Raw genomic sequence first — 18,080 nt, 5'->3', positions numbered from 1 at the left:
TAATCTTGATGAGCTGAAAATTTTGCCAATAGGAAGAGCCTCAGCTATCATTAATAATTGGATCACTGCCCAATAATATGGAAGTAGAAGATGACCCAACAATAATTATTAACAGAATAGCGAGAGGTCAATGTCATAACTGTATGTGTGTGTTGATTACTAAAATTTGTCTGTTCTAAGAAATTATAAGACCCTCCAAAGCCTAGAATTTGCATTATAACTCCTAGATATCTAAAACCATCCTCAAACATCCTAAAACTATATACATGAAATATAAATTGAAGTAAAAACATCCCTTGTAAATATTGTACATCCTGTAAATCGTGTTGTCCCCTTTCTCCTCACCTAAGTTTGCCATTGTATATAGGTGTCCTTAAGCCCCATCTTTGTGTTTGTTTTCCTCGTATTGTCAAGAACCTCCTATAAAGTTGATGCTTCAACAAATCTACTAGTTCTTCCGGTATCATGTGTCTTGATCACCTTGTGTCACAAGAATCCTAGTCCTATCCATCCATCTTTGGCTTTTAAGGATATATCATTCCTCACATCAAGCTGCATCTATCCATCCACTATCTTTTGGCAAAAGGTACTTGAGATACATGTTATTTCATTGGAACTTTTAAGATTGTTAATCTTTTCTTTTGAGCTTCCTATTTACCTACTCAGGCTCACCACACTCCATCATACCTCGGTGTGCTAAGTGGTGAACCAAGCGGCAAATCTTGACTTTTGTGTGTTGTGTTTTCATGGTTGTCCCACATTGTACCCATCGAGGGCCATCAAGACCTGGTGTTACATGAAACATTCCTTTTGTTTGTGGTTTTCCAACATCATGCCCACCAAGGTCCCTTGCGACTTTGTGAGATGTTGGACTAACCTTCTTGTATGTTGAGTCATTCCTATGCATGCAAAACGACGTCACCATGGTTCTTCATACCTTAGTGCATAATCTCATGCTATATCAAATTAAGTACTCACTTTAATTTGTTGCATTTAATCCCCCCAACTCATTCAATCCTACACTCCTATCCTCATTTACCCATCCCATTTAATCATTGACCCCATGCGCACTTCACTTCTAATCCATCTTCCTTCTATTCTCTCATCATCCCTTCTATGCATTATCTTGCATCCTCATCCCTCTCTACTTGGCATTATCTCACCCATTTTGAGAGCACACTTGTGTTTTCCCGAATCCACCTATCCTCTCAAGGGGGTATCCTCATCCTAATTCTCACCCTACTCATCTTACCCCTTAGTCACTCCTTTGACCAGGGCATATTCCCTAATCTAACTATCTTCTTCGAAGTGCTACGTTTTAACCTTCTTTGAAAGGATGCTACTTCATAAACATCCCGACTATTTCTTCTATAATTGATTTAGATTGAATACAGCCATAATCATTCAATTAATTATCCCATTCCCATCTCCTTATTAATTAAATAATATTTTCCTATTTAATTAATAAAATAACTATTCATCCACCATGCATCACTATTCACCCACACCTATTCCTAGCCCAAATCATTTGATCATCTCCCTCCTATAGTTCACATTAGATACATAAATCCAATAATTTATTTAGCGAAGACTCTATCCCTTCCCTAAAAAATTAAATAAATATTTTATTTATTTATTTTTTCTATTTTCCTACACTCTTCATCATGTAGGTTAGCCCCTTAATTCACCACTTGCACAATCTAATCCAAGTCAGCTTACCATCAAATCCTCCACATCCCTCTATGGTACCTCCAAGTACCCCTCATCCTCTCACTCCATCGCCTTGTGCCACTTGGTACAATCTCCTTGCTTGAGACAACTCAAAAAATCTCCACCCTTGATCCTATCATTTCATCCTAGCCCTCCAAATCTATATAAACGCCAACATTTAGCCATTTTTATCTCACACATTTGCATGAAAGCATCGTTATGCTGCCAAAATTCCATTGTGAGCACACATCAAGCGATCACTTGGCCAAAACACATACAACAAGGAGACTAGCATAGTTTATTTGTGTTGAATTTGTGCTTGTTCAGATTTCCTTCACCTTATCTGAATGTTTGTTAGAACTAATAGTTAAATTGTCTACATTAGACATATTCCTTGCACACAATTTGTATTGGTAGTGAGTCACATGCTATTGAACAGATCAAATGAAAATCTAATACAAGTTTAGTTTTTGACATGACTGATCTAGACCTTTAACATTATCGCCTAGGTATATTAGTTTGACCAGCATTTTTTGCACAATCAAATAAGTCAGTTGTTTGCTCAACAATTTCAAAATGATAGATTGAAAAATCTTGTTTGCACTCATAGAGAAAGGGCCAAAGCTCTCAGTCAAAACTTATTCTAAGATAGTTATGAGTCAGCCTACAAGAAACTAGTGGGGAGCACAACCACTAAACCTGATTGTGCTATGTTGTGTGTTTCATTTCCAAATTCATGATAGCACCAAAGAAAAATATTGGACTACAGCTAAGAGTGTTGAGATATGTGAAAGAATCACTTGACTTTGGTATTTTGTACCGCAGATCCAAAGATCCTAGGCTATGTGGATTTAAAGATTTAGATTGAGCAAGTTCTATGGATTCCAAAAAAATCCACTTCTAGATATGTTTTCAGCCTTGGTATAAGTGCAATCATGTGTACCAGAAAGAAGTGGATGTAGTAGCTCTTTCCTTAACTAAAGCAGAAAATTGAGGAGCAATAAAATAAAAGTGTGAGACAATTGGACTCAGAAGGATGCTTTCAGATATGAAAATGGCACAATCTGAGACTACATCCTTGTTCAATGACAATCAGGGAATACCCAAACTTGCCAAGAATCCAATCTTCCACGAGTGCCAAACATGTGGAAATACGTTGTCACTTCATCAGATGACTTCTAGCAGATGGATCTTTCATGTTGTTGCATCATCCAATAGAAGATCAAACTGCAAACATTCTTACCAAGTCTTTGGGCCCTGATAAATTTGGAAAATTTCAGGATAAGCTTGGGGTAGTTAGTAGATTGATCGTTGATGAAGGGTGTTAAATCAATTATTATTTTAGTAATGGCCAATTAGTTATTAGTTGTTGGCTTTAACAAAATCATTCAAACTTTAGGATATACTCAATGTTTTGTTTCCTTTTAGTATGATTTTTAACTTATCCCACATTCATAATGTGGTTTTTTGTCCTTCATTGCAATCCTATATAATAAAGTTTTCAATTCTTATTTAGTTAATGAATATCTTAGTAATCTTTATATGCTCAATTTTCATAATATTAATTTGCTGGGAATAGATTGCTAAACTTTAATCCATCTACCAACTCAACCAAAATTGGTTAAACCCAACATGTCAATTTATTTAGTTTCACTTTGCTATTTTATTTATTTGCATTTATGAGACATCACCTTGCATTCCCCAAAATCAAAACAAAAAGTTCCCATCCTTGAAATTGGAGAAATGCTAAAAAGATAAAATTAAGGACAATACCTCCATCTCCATTCCAGAAATGAACAAAAGTAGATCAAAAATTCCATAATTATAACTCCAAAGAGTAAATAAATTAACAACCTAAAATAGTGAAAATTAAATTTCCAAAACAAATAACTTAATTGCATTATGGAGGTAGACACCACAAAATGTTGTTTTGGCCTTAAATAGTTGAAAAACGACTAAGAAGCATTCCAGCCATTGAAATTGTAGGAAACACTCAAAGAACACTGACACAATGTTGAGTTACTTGTTGCCTATTTTTGAACTAGGACTGCTTCCTTGTACAAAAATGACGGAGGAGTAATAGTGACTAGACAAATAATTTTGTATCTAATTGGCTAGTTTTCACATTTGTTTTGAAAAATAGATTTGCTAATTGGTTAAATTTGCCAATTTGTTTGTATGGAACTAAACTAATAGACTATACCAACCAAAATTACAAGAATTAGCCATAACTTCGCTTGTCAAGTATTAGTATTGTATCAAGGTTAACAAAATCATATATGACAATTAAATGACAAGAAACCCAAAAACATTAGCTGAGGAAATTTTGGAAGAAAATAACTGGAAAAAATCTATAGTTTCAAAACATGTTAAAAAATCTTCTTTTCCCTTGTGAGTGTGGTATGATGGTTTGAAATGGGGAACTTTTACAAAGGAAACCCAAGTTCAAATTTCCAAAAGCATGAAGGTGACAGTTAAAATCCTAATAAAAGCCCAGTAATGTCCCTATGCAAAAATTAAAAAATCATTTTTCAATCGAAATTGGAATTTTATCAAAATGATGATCTAGTGAAATTATCATTAACCATGGGCCTTGGTAATCTTGATTTATATTCACGGACTGTTCTATTCTTCCAAGAATATTTCCACTAGATTTTTCCTGGGGGTGTATACCCCTTGGGTATTTAGTTAAGCAATTCAGCTATAATGAAAGCACTAGGTTGCGTTATGTCCTAAGTTGGTAGTATTGGTATGGGTATAGGACTTGGATGCAGGATTCAATGGTTTTTTGTTTCTGTTTTTTGGGGGAGTTCGGGGTGAGGACGATTAGGATTCAATACATATACCCAAATAAATTAAATTATTGAAGACAATATAATTTTTACCAAATACACAGAATTGTTGAAAAATTAAGCAAAATTAACAACAAAACTCTACTAATAATTGTCTATTCAGTGCCAAATGTCAAATGCCAAATACAAATGATTTATAGTATCTATTCAACATTGTTCTGTAATTTATTTTAAATTTGTTGCATTCAAACAGTCTTTGTTGTCTGAAGCATCCTAGATATGCCACAGCTATGAGAGGCCAGCCAGGGTATTCCAGTCAGTACCTGACCAGAATTAGAATCTAGTTCGTCACATTTGCAGACATTCGGGGCTTAGGAGAAGCATGCACTAACACCAATTGTGTTTTTTAAGACAACTTTAAGCCAATGGATTACATAGAAATTGGAACATAGTATAGTAATTGTTCAGTTTTGCATCATATGTTATATATTTAAAAATAACTATTAAAGCATGTTATTCTTTGATACAATTGCATGGACAATTTTCATATAGTTTTCATATTTCCACCTTTAATTGCATTGAAAGTACACAATGAACATGGTTTTAGAGTGCAAGGAAAACATTGTAACCACAAAAGTAAAAACTTTATGAGACTTTCCAAAGTCAATTATTGTAATCACAGAAAACTACAATAGCCTATTTTGATAAGAACCCCGGACCCAATGGGCATTTGCAAGAAACAGTGACAATATAAGTTGTATTCAGTTTCACATTAAACAGACGGTAAATAAATGTTAAAAGTGAAACTACCTGATTCTTTGAGCACAAAATTGGGATGTTGTGCCATTTATGTGAATATTTTTGAAGGTACATTGAACTGAATATTTGGAAAACTTTCACAAATCAGTTCACATTAGGATGATAACAACAAACCTTGGAAGAAATTCAGTTAAAATAGACAGATTTGGTGGCCGAGTGACGGCTCCCATAAAAAGAACAATATTTGGGTGGCGCAATCTTTGCATGATTCGCACCTGAAATCCAAAGGTAAAATCTGAGATACATCAATATTTGCAAGATCTAAAATATCAATAGCTTTGCTCAATTTTTGTTAAATCATATATAAAAAAAACAAATGGCAGCATCCAGAGAATGCCCAAAACTGTAAAAGCACTTTGTGGAAAGCTCATGAAAAAGGAGAATTTCAAAGGATTTGTGAGTCTTACTTCGCTGCGAAATTGCTCTAGTGCATCTCCTGAAAAATCCTGATCAAGGAACTTCTTAACTGCAACTTCCTGGTAAAATTTTATGAGTATTTTAAGTCACAAGAAAATATGATAATCAAAAGATAAACTAGCATAAATGCACAATGCACAAACCACAAGAGAAACCAAAAACATAAAAACATTCAATCATGACAAATGGAGAAATTCCTGTTACTATCACATGATATCAATCATTAAATGTCATATAGTTATAAATATTCAAGGATGTGTGAGAATCATGCAAGATACAATACAGCATGCAATATATGCATGAAATTAAAAAATTGATACATGTGAGGATCATGCACTCTCTACTAGAATGTGTGTGCATGGAGCTGGAATGCTTCTAAAGTGAGTTTGAAAGATTACTACAAGGTAAGAGTAAAGATATATACAAATGTACACACAAAACTCTGCATAAAGCTGATTACAGAGTCAACTCTCAAAAACTTCTTACCATAAGTATGCAAGATGGCCACATGTACACAGAGTAAATATTAACTATATTAGCATATCAACCATCTACTGTGACTACCTTTGCAGAAATCAGAACGCATAATTCAAATAGTTCCCCTGGCAAAATCTTCTCTTTATTAATATACCCATCCATATTATATATTCCTACAGAACCATACCACGAATTGTACACAAATTAACAATAAGAGGAAACCATCTCCCTCAACTGTTTTTGGTCCCCATTCCATTTCTAAGTTTACTCTTACAGTATCTTAAAACTCTTGCTAATGATCAGTTATTGATCACAATGCTATAAACTGAAATGTTTTACAATCTAAATCCACTACTCCCAGAATGTCAAAATTGAAATACAGATAAAGTATCACATCCTATTCAATCAACCCATCTGAGCCCATTCACTTGATTTTTGTTATGACTAACATCTGAAATGCATTCATCGGCTCACTTGACTGTCTATCATTAAGTCTCTGTCGGTTCAATTGAGAGTTTTGATCACTTAAGGTTAAAGTGATTATTTAATATACTGCATCTACTATATTCAATCACTGATATCTTCATTTAAATTCCTTCGCACCCTACCAACAAAACACATTGCATTAACCATTTGGAAATTCTAATTGCTAAACCCCAGAGAGCTCACATTTACAACTGATACATCATTAGCATAGATATTCCATAACTAATTTGTTGACAGGAATCTTATCTCATCAATAAATAGCTTGCTTGATTTCATTTGTGCTTAAAAATGAAATTACTTAAGTGTTGTGATTAGCATAGGCTACAGCATGCATTAAAATGAAACAAAGCAAGGAAAGCTCGCAGAAGGGATTTTACACTGGAGGAACACAATGCAGAAAAACCCCAGAAAAGTATAAGGCCTTGACTATGTTTGCCAGTCCCCTTCCAATATTCTAAGTTAACTGCCTTATTGAAGCCTTCAAGGCTACCAACATCTCAAAAGTATCCTTACAACTTGCTATGCTCTATTGCTTCAGTAGACAATCTCCTATTGCAAGTACATGGAACAACTCCCTAAGACACTAACCAAGAACCCAATGAAATACCCCCTTACATAGAGTAGATAAGTAATCAATTCAAAATGCCATGAAATTAAGAGACCTCATTTCAGCCAATATTATTCTTTTCTGACCAAAATGGGCAGAACCACCACATACACCATGGCAAAATCATTATATATGTAAAACTGCCATGACACAAGCGCAACCAGCACTGTGCGAAACCTAGAAATTTTGTCAATGCAGAGACTGCTCTATGTTTCTTCTCTGTTAAGCGTAATCCTTTATCCACTCAGTGAAGCGTAATCAATTGGCTGCAAAAAAGCAGAAGACTTGGTTTATATCCATTCTAGCTTGTGTCTCCTATCACATAAGCAAGATGACTACAAGGAAGGAGCAATGAAGAATCGGGATATATCTCCTAAGTGTACCAACTTGGATTCATCTATTGTAAATTTGCTAGAGTCAATATAGATGATGGCGAGGCTCTTACATGTGATTGGTAGTGACATTCCACTTGCTTGCGGTTCGAATGATGCTGAACCAAACGATGACCTTGATCTAGATCCTTTTGATGAAGACTGAAGACAATTATACAATTATTTTTATCGTATTCATTTCATATTTTATAAATGTAATGATTTTGAGCTATCAATTTCCATTTATCTTTATCACTTCCATATATTTTTTAAATTTATTTTTTTACACACACACACACAGCCACACCCAAACGTACTGTATCCAAGAAGATAAAATTGTCATACCAGAATACCAAAACTCTGTACTAGTACCTGATCCCATACCAAAACCGGTAACTTAGTATTCATGTAACAATATTCTTATGAATGATTTATTTTTTATATATATATTTATATCTCAATAGTATATGTACAGGCATACCCAAGATGTATGAAATTCAAGATCCCAATAAATTTGGCAAAACCCTGTACCCAGACCAGTAGCCTGGTAAATTATTATATTTGAATACAAGGAACAGATCATGAAAACAGAGGAGGGGCAGCGTGCCAATCAAAGGAAGACACAAAAGCAGAGCTGGGAGGTCAAAGATAGCAACCACAGGAAACATGAAAACAGAAAAGTTTGAACCAGATTCAAATTCCTTTAGGTTCCTATTTGCCACAGGTGATTAGTCTTACTGAATGTGTTCTTATTTGCAAGGTTGAAGATTGCAGCCAAAAGAAACATGAAAACAGACTACTTTGAACCAGATTCGAATTCCTTTTGGGTACTATTCTCTGCAGGTAATTAGCCTTACTTGATGTGTTCTTAGTACTTACAGAGTTTTTAAAAGTGGACTCGAAAAAAGTTCATTTTCTGTAGAAGACCAGAAAGTTTTCCTCTTGTATTCTAGAAAGCAGAGAATAGAGTTATGGTTTTCAGTGGAGAACCTTAATTTCAACAAAATGCTGAGTTATACAGGATATACTAGTCCCTTCTCTTAAAAAGAGTTATCACAGAAACCAATATGGATTAGACTATGATTTAACGGGAATTTTGGAAAGCAAGTACTGTCGGAACTATTGGGAATGCACCAGGAAAGAACAAGTCTCAGTTACTACTACTACAGGGAGAGGATTTTCACTTAAGTAATTTTACTTGGATGTGTGTAAAACAAATCAATTGAAACCCAATTCCTGAATCAGTAAAACTTGTAATCCCAGTAGAGTTGTGGAGATAGGAGATAGATCTTGAAAGCCTCACCTTTCATTGCTTTTATTGCAGGAAAACAACCAAAATGAATGGCAATCAAACTTAGAAGAAAATTGCTCATGGATCCCTAAAATTGTGACATGGGAAATTTTTCAGAAACTTTCAGAGGTCCAGAAACGAGCAGTCTGGAATATGGACGAGGAAAAGAATGCAGTGGAAAACCATCTATCCTCTAATTAGCAGAGGCGGATATTTGGAAACCCAATCATTACAGATCACAGAGCTGAAATGGCAGATAATGTAGAAAGGATTGGCTGGGTCAGGATATGAGGACGATCCACCAGGTAGAGGAGGGGAGGAAGGACGAGAAACTTATCAAATAAAACTACTTCCTCAATGAAGGATTGCCACCGATTTGCAAAACCACCACTAAGAAATACAAGAGTCACTTGAAAAACTGTCCAAACACTAGCAAACAAGATACTCCTTGATAAGGATAACAAGAGGGAAGGGAAAAAAATCTCTACTCAAAATGACATAAATCTGTAATCCAAAACAAATTAATTGATATTATAAAAGGTGGAAGAGATTGGCCTTCCAACCAGGGCCAATGGAGGTATTAATTTGGAATATCAAAAGTATGAATGCCTCTGACAAGAATTGCCTACTAAGTGAATCACGGAAAAGGAAAAGTCCGATCTACTCCCAACAATGTAGAATCCCTTGACAAATCTGTCCTCAAAATGTTGATTATAGGCTCAAGGAATATTATCAAACACTTAGCATAAAATGTATGAAACCGCTGTTATGAATTTTCTGATTGTTTTCTTTGAGTTCGTAGGCTGCAAATGAAGTTATTGAAGGCTTCTAACAATGCAAGGTTGGTGTAGAAATGATATGCTAGCTATACTAGCTGTTTCAGACCTTTACACACACATGTAATGACTGAAATTAACTAGTACAGCTAGTTGACATAAAGACAAACACTTGCCATGCATCCTAATGTACACCTATAGCCACTAGGCATTTAAGCAAACAGTTGGCATACAAGCCATACGCTGATAATAAACCAAATACAAATAACCATAAAGCTTTAATTGTAATGCAACTCAAGATACATGGCAATGCAATAAACAATAATCTGAAGAGTCTTTATTGGAATGTTGCAAACAGCAATGGTAATAACAAGTATGGAACCTGTTAACTACAGCAGCAACCATAAACTTTATTGTTTCTTTTTGATAGACTTTATCTTGGCCTTCCAAAAGCCGTGTTTATTCTTCTCTTATACCAGCGCTGCCAAAGATGATTTCCCTTGATTTTATTGTGCCTTCTAAATAGAAATCGCACCATACAGGTGTGCCTAGCAATGAGGGTATACAGCAAGCTTTTTGCAGCAACTGTATAGCTTAAAGAAGCAAGCTAATGACTAAAGGAAATCACCAACACAATAATCTCGATCTGCCAGTTGAAAACCCCTTTGGATCTGCTCTGAATGTCCACGAAACTTCACCAATAAAGCCCAATTAGAACTCCTGAATGAAGCTCTCCTAAATGCCAAATTCACTGGATATTTCACCAACTCAAATGGCTGCAACACTGAAGATTTTCCGTTCTCCAATGGCTGTTGAAAGCATGAAACCCTCGGTCTCTTCTCCCAAACCAAGTTCAAAGAAAACAGATGCATAACATAATATTCGAACTTCTCTTTTTTTCATGCTTATATATTCTCCATAAGAAGTTCGAAACTCTCCCAAAAAGGCACATTTAATCATTTAAATGAAATATTATTTCATTTGCTCATAAATGAATAAACTTTGGGTTATGTGCCGGATAATTAATTAATAATTTGGCCCCCTCTTTAATGATGAAAATGACCCTTTCTTTATGAAATAATAATAACTTATAACATAACATTAAATGGCCTCAGAATAAAATTTATTAATAAAGTTATCACTTTATTAATAATCAAATAAGCATAACTCCATGATTAATCAATATTTCTTCATTTTGTCTGCAACGAGGAGTTGACCTTTTTATCTTTTGTCCAACCCACTGAATTACCAAAAATAGAAAGGGTCCCTCTCGATCATCTCTTGACTTACTATAAATGGTAAGTATATGAAACTGAGTCCAAACGAAGTCCAATCTGAGCCAAACGAAGACCAAACTGGAACATACTGAATTCCGGGAAAGACAAGAACCCCCATTAACCAAGCCTCTGCCTCAAAAGACCCTCTATCCAAAATTATTAGCCTACGAGGGTCAAAATGATAGACTAATCATCCAAAATCCATGTTTGCTAAAATGGGGACATTACAAACAACAACAGAAACCTTTTATCGAATTAGAGATCAGGTTTAAAGTAGTACTTTTCACGTAGTTTGTCTCAAAGGAGCAGCAGGAGATATACATATCTTCTATAACTCAAAGGCTTACTCCTGTTTGGAGCTGTCCCAGAATTTGTTATAAATATAGTGATCTCTAATGTCTACAGGAGACTGCCCCACAAGGAAAAAGCATGTGTGTGATAAGTTTACCATTGCAGGTTGTTCACACATTCATGTCTTCTTGATTCAAGATCACCTCGCAGATGTTGGCAAGCATTCTAAGATTCAGAGATCTTTCCAATGGAACAGGGATAATTAAAGGTTTTAGCCTGGTAGCATATAATAAGGTACCCAAACAAAAAGAATAGTGATTTGGGTCCCAGAGACTGCAGTACAATGAATAAGGCCTTAGGACAATATCTGCCTTGGAGGATCTTAACTACAGAGAAAAAATATTCACTCAGCAAATCTTTCCACCACAATGAGCAGTGTGGCACTCGAGAAATTGCAGAGAAATTTTCGACAGAGAATATTGGTAAAAAATTCCCACTTGTGTCAAGATGATCAAATAACTGATCTGCAGAATTATGCAGAAAGAGCTTGAGATGAAAACGTGAAGATCTGTCCCAGCTCAGGAGGTGAGTTTAGAACATGAAGGATCTTCACTAGAAAGAAATTTCAAGGCTCTAATTCCAAGTTATTCTTTACTAGTCAATTCCAGCACAGATGAACTTTGTTGGGAGGGGGATTACAAGAAGATTCTAAGTTCTGGCACCCAAAGGTTGGGATACTTCTCGAACAACATGATTGGGTGATAAAGCATTCCAAGAGGCAATGCCTTTATGCTGTGCAGCCAAGAAAAGTATACTAACATAAAATTAGCTAAAGATGGAAGGCTTAGCAGCATGTACATACTATTTTGTGTGTAAAGTGAGGAAGAAAAGAGAAATCATCTACTAATTCATTGCCCCTATTCCTGATAGATTAAGGCTTCTTATTGCCAAAATGGAACTTGGCACTGAACCACGATAGTAGCCATATTCTTATCTAATTATCTCTTAAGTTAAATTTTCTAAGGATAGAGAAAGGTTATATCAAACCCAATAATAGTCAATCATGGGAAACTTCATCATAAAAGTTAATGGTTGGCTATCCCTTAATAGTTCTCCATTAAACCAAAAAGGGGCAAAAGGGGCATTGGAAGGAGAAAAAAATTGAAAACAAGCGATTGCCTAGGTAAAGAAAGCTTTTTAGGTCATCGCCGGCAAGACACCAACTTGGTGTATAAAATCTGCAATGTGCAAAAATTTAACAAGGCAAATGACTTTTCCATTTCCTTAAGGCTTATTTATCAATCAAGGAGATGTACAACACTACCCTCCTCATGGTTTAAAATTATGACCTCCATTATAGAGTACACATGCCTTAACAATTAGGTCAAATCTGGCTGCGCCTATATATATAATCACTACTAACCTTGGCATGGCTCAATCATTACTTTCTTTATTACGTCATTTTGTCTTGGCAAAAGACAAAATATTATGATGGATTGTGTTGGGTTGCATGATTATCTATCACAATAACTTACATTTTTCAACCATGAACCTCATGCCCTGAGCATTAGGCGAGAATAATAACAAGAAAGTGGTAGAATAGTAAAACATGCTTCAAAAACTTCAAGTTACACTTTCACATCCACATTTTACCAAGGTAAACCTTGTATGAGTTTTCAACCTTTAAAGGATTTCTCTAAGTTAAACCTTGGGCAGCAGTTTTGTTGTGTGACTTTTTACATGCCTTACAACTGTCATGAGTTTCTTTAATGTTTTAACAAACTGTATGAAAAATTTTAGCTGTAATAAATATCCATTATAAGTAATTTACAGTATACTTGAAGGATTGTTGGAGAGTTGACACAAAAGCCAAAAGTTGACAGCTCACAAGTAAACTATGCACCCTAGTTTACAAATCAAGTGGTATCAGAGTGGTTCTTTCCTTTGGGAATGTAGTTTTATGAGTGTTGACAAGTTCTGCCCTACACAAGATCAAGTGGAAGTGACAATCTATTCCCCTACAAGTACAAGATTGGAACAAGGGAGTGAGCGAAGGCAGTAAGAGTGGTAAAGGAAGACGAAAGATAAGTCGAGTTCAGGAACTTGGCAGATGATGTTGCAAAGATTTCCAGCATAGAAAAGAAAGTAATTTACAGTATACTTGAAGGAGTGTTGGAGAGTTGACACAAAAGCCAAAAGTTGACAGCTCACAAGTAAACTATGCACCCTAGTTTACAAATCAAGTGGTATCAGAGTGGTTCTTTCCTTTGGGAATGTAGTTTTATGAGTGTTGACAAGTTCTGCCCTACACAAGATCAAGTGGAAGTGACAATCTATTCCCCTAAAAGTACAAGATTGGAACAAGGGAGTGAGCGAAGGCAGTAAGAGTGGTAAAGGAAGACGAAAGATAAGTCGAGTTCAGGAACTTGGCAGATGATGTTGCAAGGATTTCCAGCATAGAAAAGAAAGTAGATAGACTTGAAAGCATGATGCACGTCTTAATAGCCACAATTGTGAACTACAAAAGAATGAGAAAAAATAAGCACCAAAGAAGTTGGAGCAAAAGTAAGGAGAGACCTCATATAGAAGATTTTTCAAACATGAGGCAAAGATAGATATACAGGCTTACAGCCCTATGATAGTGATGTCAACAGTGAGAGAGGCTTGCTCAGTGAACATCTCAAACGGAGGTATACTTCAGTTTGCATGATCTATCTCCATCAACAAGTTTCCTTGGTAGGCTAAAGCTTTGTGGGCATACTCTTACATGATCTAGACACCATGCACAATCTTTGGATATTTGAAAAGTGCCACCCATTCTAAGTGGCATGATTACAAAATGCTGTTGCATAAGCAATTCCACCCTATATGCCATAAAGAATAAGGATTATTCAATGGCATCTCTTGAGGCAAGAACAAGGGCAGAGCACGCAAGCTTATGCAAGCAAATTTAGCAATAGAGTGGTTCAACTTGGTAAAGATATCATAGGCTGTGAAGTACTCATAAAATATGTTGTTGGGTTGTTTGATCATTTAAGAAGACCAATCCTAAGAGCCAAACCCCAAGAAATAGACAAAGCATCTGCCCAAAAACATTACCTTGAGCCAGACAAGAAAGGAGACTCTTCTTACAAGCATAAAAAACAGGGTGAAGAGAAGCAATGTGGTGGAATGAAGTATAAATATGATAACGGAAGCAAATGCAAGAATGCTACCTCCACAATCAATTCAAAGGAAAGAGTCATTGTACCCATTGTGAGGGAGATGGGCATACTCAAGAGGAATGTTGGATGCTACATCCAGTGCTGGCACCTCAGGCATGGAAGAAAAGGAAAAATAACAAAGTAAAAAAAAAAAAAGAAATTGAGTGCAACTCAGAGATTGACAAAAGATTGTTTTGTGCCATAGTTGCTAAGTGTGTACAAAAAAGTGGGTAATCCTCTCATGGTAGAGAAGAGCTCATTCAACTCTTCCACATCAATATACAAGCAGGAGGTTTGAAAGAAGAATCTGGTTGATACGTGTTGACAAGCAAACCTCATTTCTTTCAAATTGGGTGGTGACCTTAGCTTGGAACTCTTGTATCATCCTCTGCAATATGTATTAGGATGGCTGCAACAAGGGGACAAGATGACCATGACCAAGCAATGTAAGTTGCACATTGGACTTTCTCCAAAGTTTAGGGATGATGTAATAGTTAATGTTATCCCATTTAAGATTTGTGATGTTATCTCTATGAGAGGAATGTTGCTTACACTAGAAGAAAGAGTCAGTAAAAGCTTTGATTGAATACGAAGCATTTCACTTTACTTTCTTATGTTAGAATGTCCAATGTTTCTATGGTAAGTACCTCAAGAGGTAGGAAGTTGCTCGGCGCCAACAGAAGGGTTTTTCTTCCCTTGTTGGGTGGACAGCAAGCAGAAAAGAGAGCTGAGAACAGGAAAAAACAGGGATTTCAGTCTCAGAAAGAGTGGCAAAAAAGACAGCAGATGAATCCAAGTTGCAAGTTGATTCTTGAGTCCAAAAGGTTACGCTCGTATAGACATAGTGACTATGAGATTAAGTTAATGTCTTTTAAGACATGTGCAATGATAAATTCTTGTAACATCGGTCGTGCTATTTCATGATTCCGATACATTAATTTGATTACATGTTAATACGTTAACAAATAATGAGTAAATCTTATTGCATTTCCCACCAGTTCACCGTTACATGTTATTGGGTTATGATTAAACGATTATTGACAAATCGCGCTCCTCCCGATCGGGCAAATAAATGATTCTAATGTTTGTTAAAGTGCTGTGGTGAACGGTACGTAGGAAAGAGAGGTGTCTTCCCACGTGGGAAGACACCTCTCTTCACTACGTAACCCCTCATCCACTTATATAACATGCATACACTGAGGAGGATAAACACACTGAAATCAATAAGTGTGTTCGCATCCTTCAATTCGCATTGCAGCAGATCAAATACAACTTTCAGGTTATATCTCCATCCCTCCTATCTTCTTGATCACAGAATTTTAAATAAACTTAACATGGTATCAGAGCGAAGTTAAGGAAGATCATATTAAAATTCTGTAACGATCTCATAGACTTTCACCCGGCCCTTAGTAGATCACATTCCTATAATTCTAATGGCAACCGGAGTTAGGTTTGAAGATCAATTAGATGGAGCATCAAATTTTGTATCTTGGAAATTCAGGATCATGCTTGTTTTGAAAGAAAAAAAAATTGACTCCCATGTCAAGAGTGAAATTCCTGAACCCTCTAATGATACAGAGAAAATTCAGTGGAGCAAGGACAATGAGAAGGCTATTAAGATAATTGTGGATTCAGTGAGAGACCACATTGTGCTAGTTATTTCTAAATATGAGACGGCTTTTCAGATGTTCAAAGCCCTAGCTGACATTTATGAAATCAACAACACTAGCAGGGCTCTCACCTTAAAGAATCAACTACGCCATATAAAGATGAATAAAGGAGAAACAGTTACATCCTATTTCTTGAGGATCACTGAGCTTAGGGATCAACTATCCACTATTGGACATCTAGTAGACAACAAAGAAATTGCTATGATGGCCCTAAATGGACTTCCTACCTCATGTAAATCGTTCATTCAAGGAATCAGTGCTCGCTCTAAATTTCCTAAGTTTGATAGATTGAAAACTGATTGCATTCAAGAGGAATCCCGGCTTGTCACAAGAGGAATAAAACAAAACAATGGTAATGAAGGCATTCAAGTTCTAAACTCTAATTCCCACAAGAAAGGAAAGAAGAAGAACTTTAAGAGAAAGAGAGACAACGGCTCAAATGGAAAGAGGTATCCAAAGAAGAAGAGAAACATTTTTGAAGTACAATGTTTCAGATGTGACCAGTATGGGCACTATGCAATGAAGTGCCCAGACAGGATCAAGCAATAGGCTTCAATGGTAGAAATTAAGAAAGGGAGTGATTCCGAGAAACTAGTCTTCTACTCAGCCCTCTCTAGTCAAGTCACCTCTAGTTCCAACACATGGGTGATTGACAGCGGAGCATCTCGACACATCACTAGATTTCGTGAGCACCTAGATACACTTGTGGAAAATTCAAATGAAGAAGTGACAATTGGGGATGACTCAAATTATCCAGTTATGCGAATAGGAACTTGCAACATCAACCTAAAGTCAGGCATATCCCTACGACTGACTGGAGTTCTATTTGTGCCTGGTATAAAGAGAAACCTTGACTCAGTTTATGCACTTGAAGATAAGGGTTACAGATTAACCTTTATGGAAGGAAAGGTACTTGCTTGGCCAAAGAACTCCACCATCAAGAAAGCCCACACCATTGGAGTAAGACAAGGGAGCCTCTACAGACTTTGCACCACTCCACCTCTAGCCTTGATTCATGAGACTCCAGATTCGAATGAACTTTGGCACAAAAGATTAGGGCACCTTCATTTCCATGCCCTACCTAAGATAGAAAAGATGGTGATTGGCTTACCCAAGCTAAGTCAAAATTCTGAAGGATCCTGCAAGGGGTGTGCAAAGAGTCTAAAGAAATCCTTTCTAAATTTAAGGAATTCAAAGCTCTTGCAGAAAACATGACAGGTAAGGAAATCATAACCTTAAGAATAGACAATGGGGGGGAATACACTTCTGATATGTTTAAAGATTATTGTATAAATGCTAGGATTAGGAGGAAGTTAACTGTACCTTATAACCCACAACAAAATGGGGTAGCTGAAAGAAAGAATAGGACTATAGTAGAAGCTGCTAGGGCTATGTTGTTTGACCAAAATATAGAAACCTCATTTTGGGCTGAAGCATCTAGGACAGTTGTGTACATCCAAAATAGATGTCCTCATTCTCTTCTTGATAATAAAACCCCTGAAGAAGCCTTTACTGGTAACAAACCTGACATAAGTCATCTCCGGATCTTTGGGTGTCCAGTCTATATTCATGTCCCCAAAGAAAAGAGATCAAAGTTAGAACCTCATGGAAAGAAAGGGGTATTTGTTGGGTATAGTGAAACCTCTAAGGCCTATAGAGTATACATACCTAGTCAAAGGCGAATTGAACTAAGCAAAGATGTCATCTTTGAAGAAGACGGAGCATTCAGGAGGTCCAAAAGCTCTAATGAATTAGAACACCAAGATCCTCCTACAAGCATGGATGAAGATTCCACCCCTAAGATTCAGAGGGAGACCCCTGAAAACACTGAGCATGAAGTTCAAGGCTTACCTTTAGAAGAACATTATCCCGAAACTAGGAAGAGGCCACTTT

At 36.2% G+C, this 18,080-nt stretch overlaps 1 protein-coding gene across 2 annotated transcripts in view; it reads right to left on the bottom strand.

The window, feature by feature from the left end:
* LOC131041910 (probable serine/threonine-protein kinase SIS8) overlaps positions 1-18,080 on the bottom strand; it is a 67,634-nt gene that overhangs the window by 19,701 nt on the left and 29,853 nt on the right. For both annotated transcript variants that reach the window (XM_059210555.1, XM_057975157.2), the window contains exons 7-8: positions 5,729-5,797; positions 5,436-5,536 (exon numbers count right to left, since the gene is read on the bottom strand). In XM_059210555.1, coding sequence (XP_059066538.1) covers positions 5,436-5,536; positions 5,729-5,797 — 170 coding nt within the window. The remainder of the gene's footprint in view (positions 1-5,435; positions 5,537-5,728; positions 5,798-18,080) is intronic.

The sequence above is a fragment of the Cryptomeria japonica genome, chromosome 1 (genome assembly GCF_030272615.1).
Source record: "Cryptomeria japonica chromosome 1, Sugi_1.0, whole genome shotgun sequence".
Taxonomy (NCBI): Eukaryota; Viridiplantae; Streptophyta; class Pinopsida; order Cupressales; family Cupressaceae; genus Cryptomeria; species Cryptomeria japonica.
Note: the sequence above shows the minus strand (reverse complement) of the source record. Positions and strands in the feature narration are given on the sequence as shown.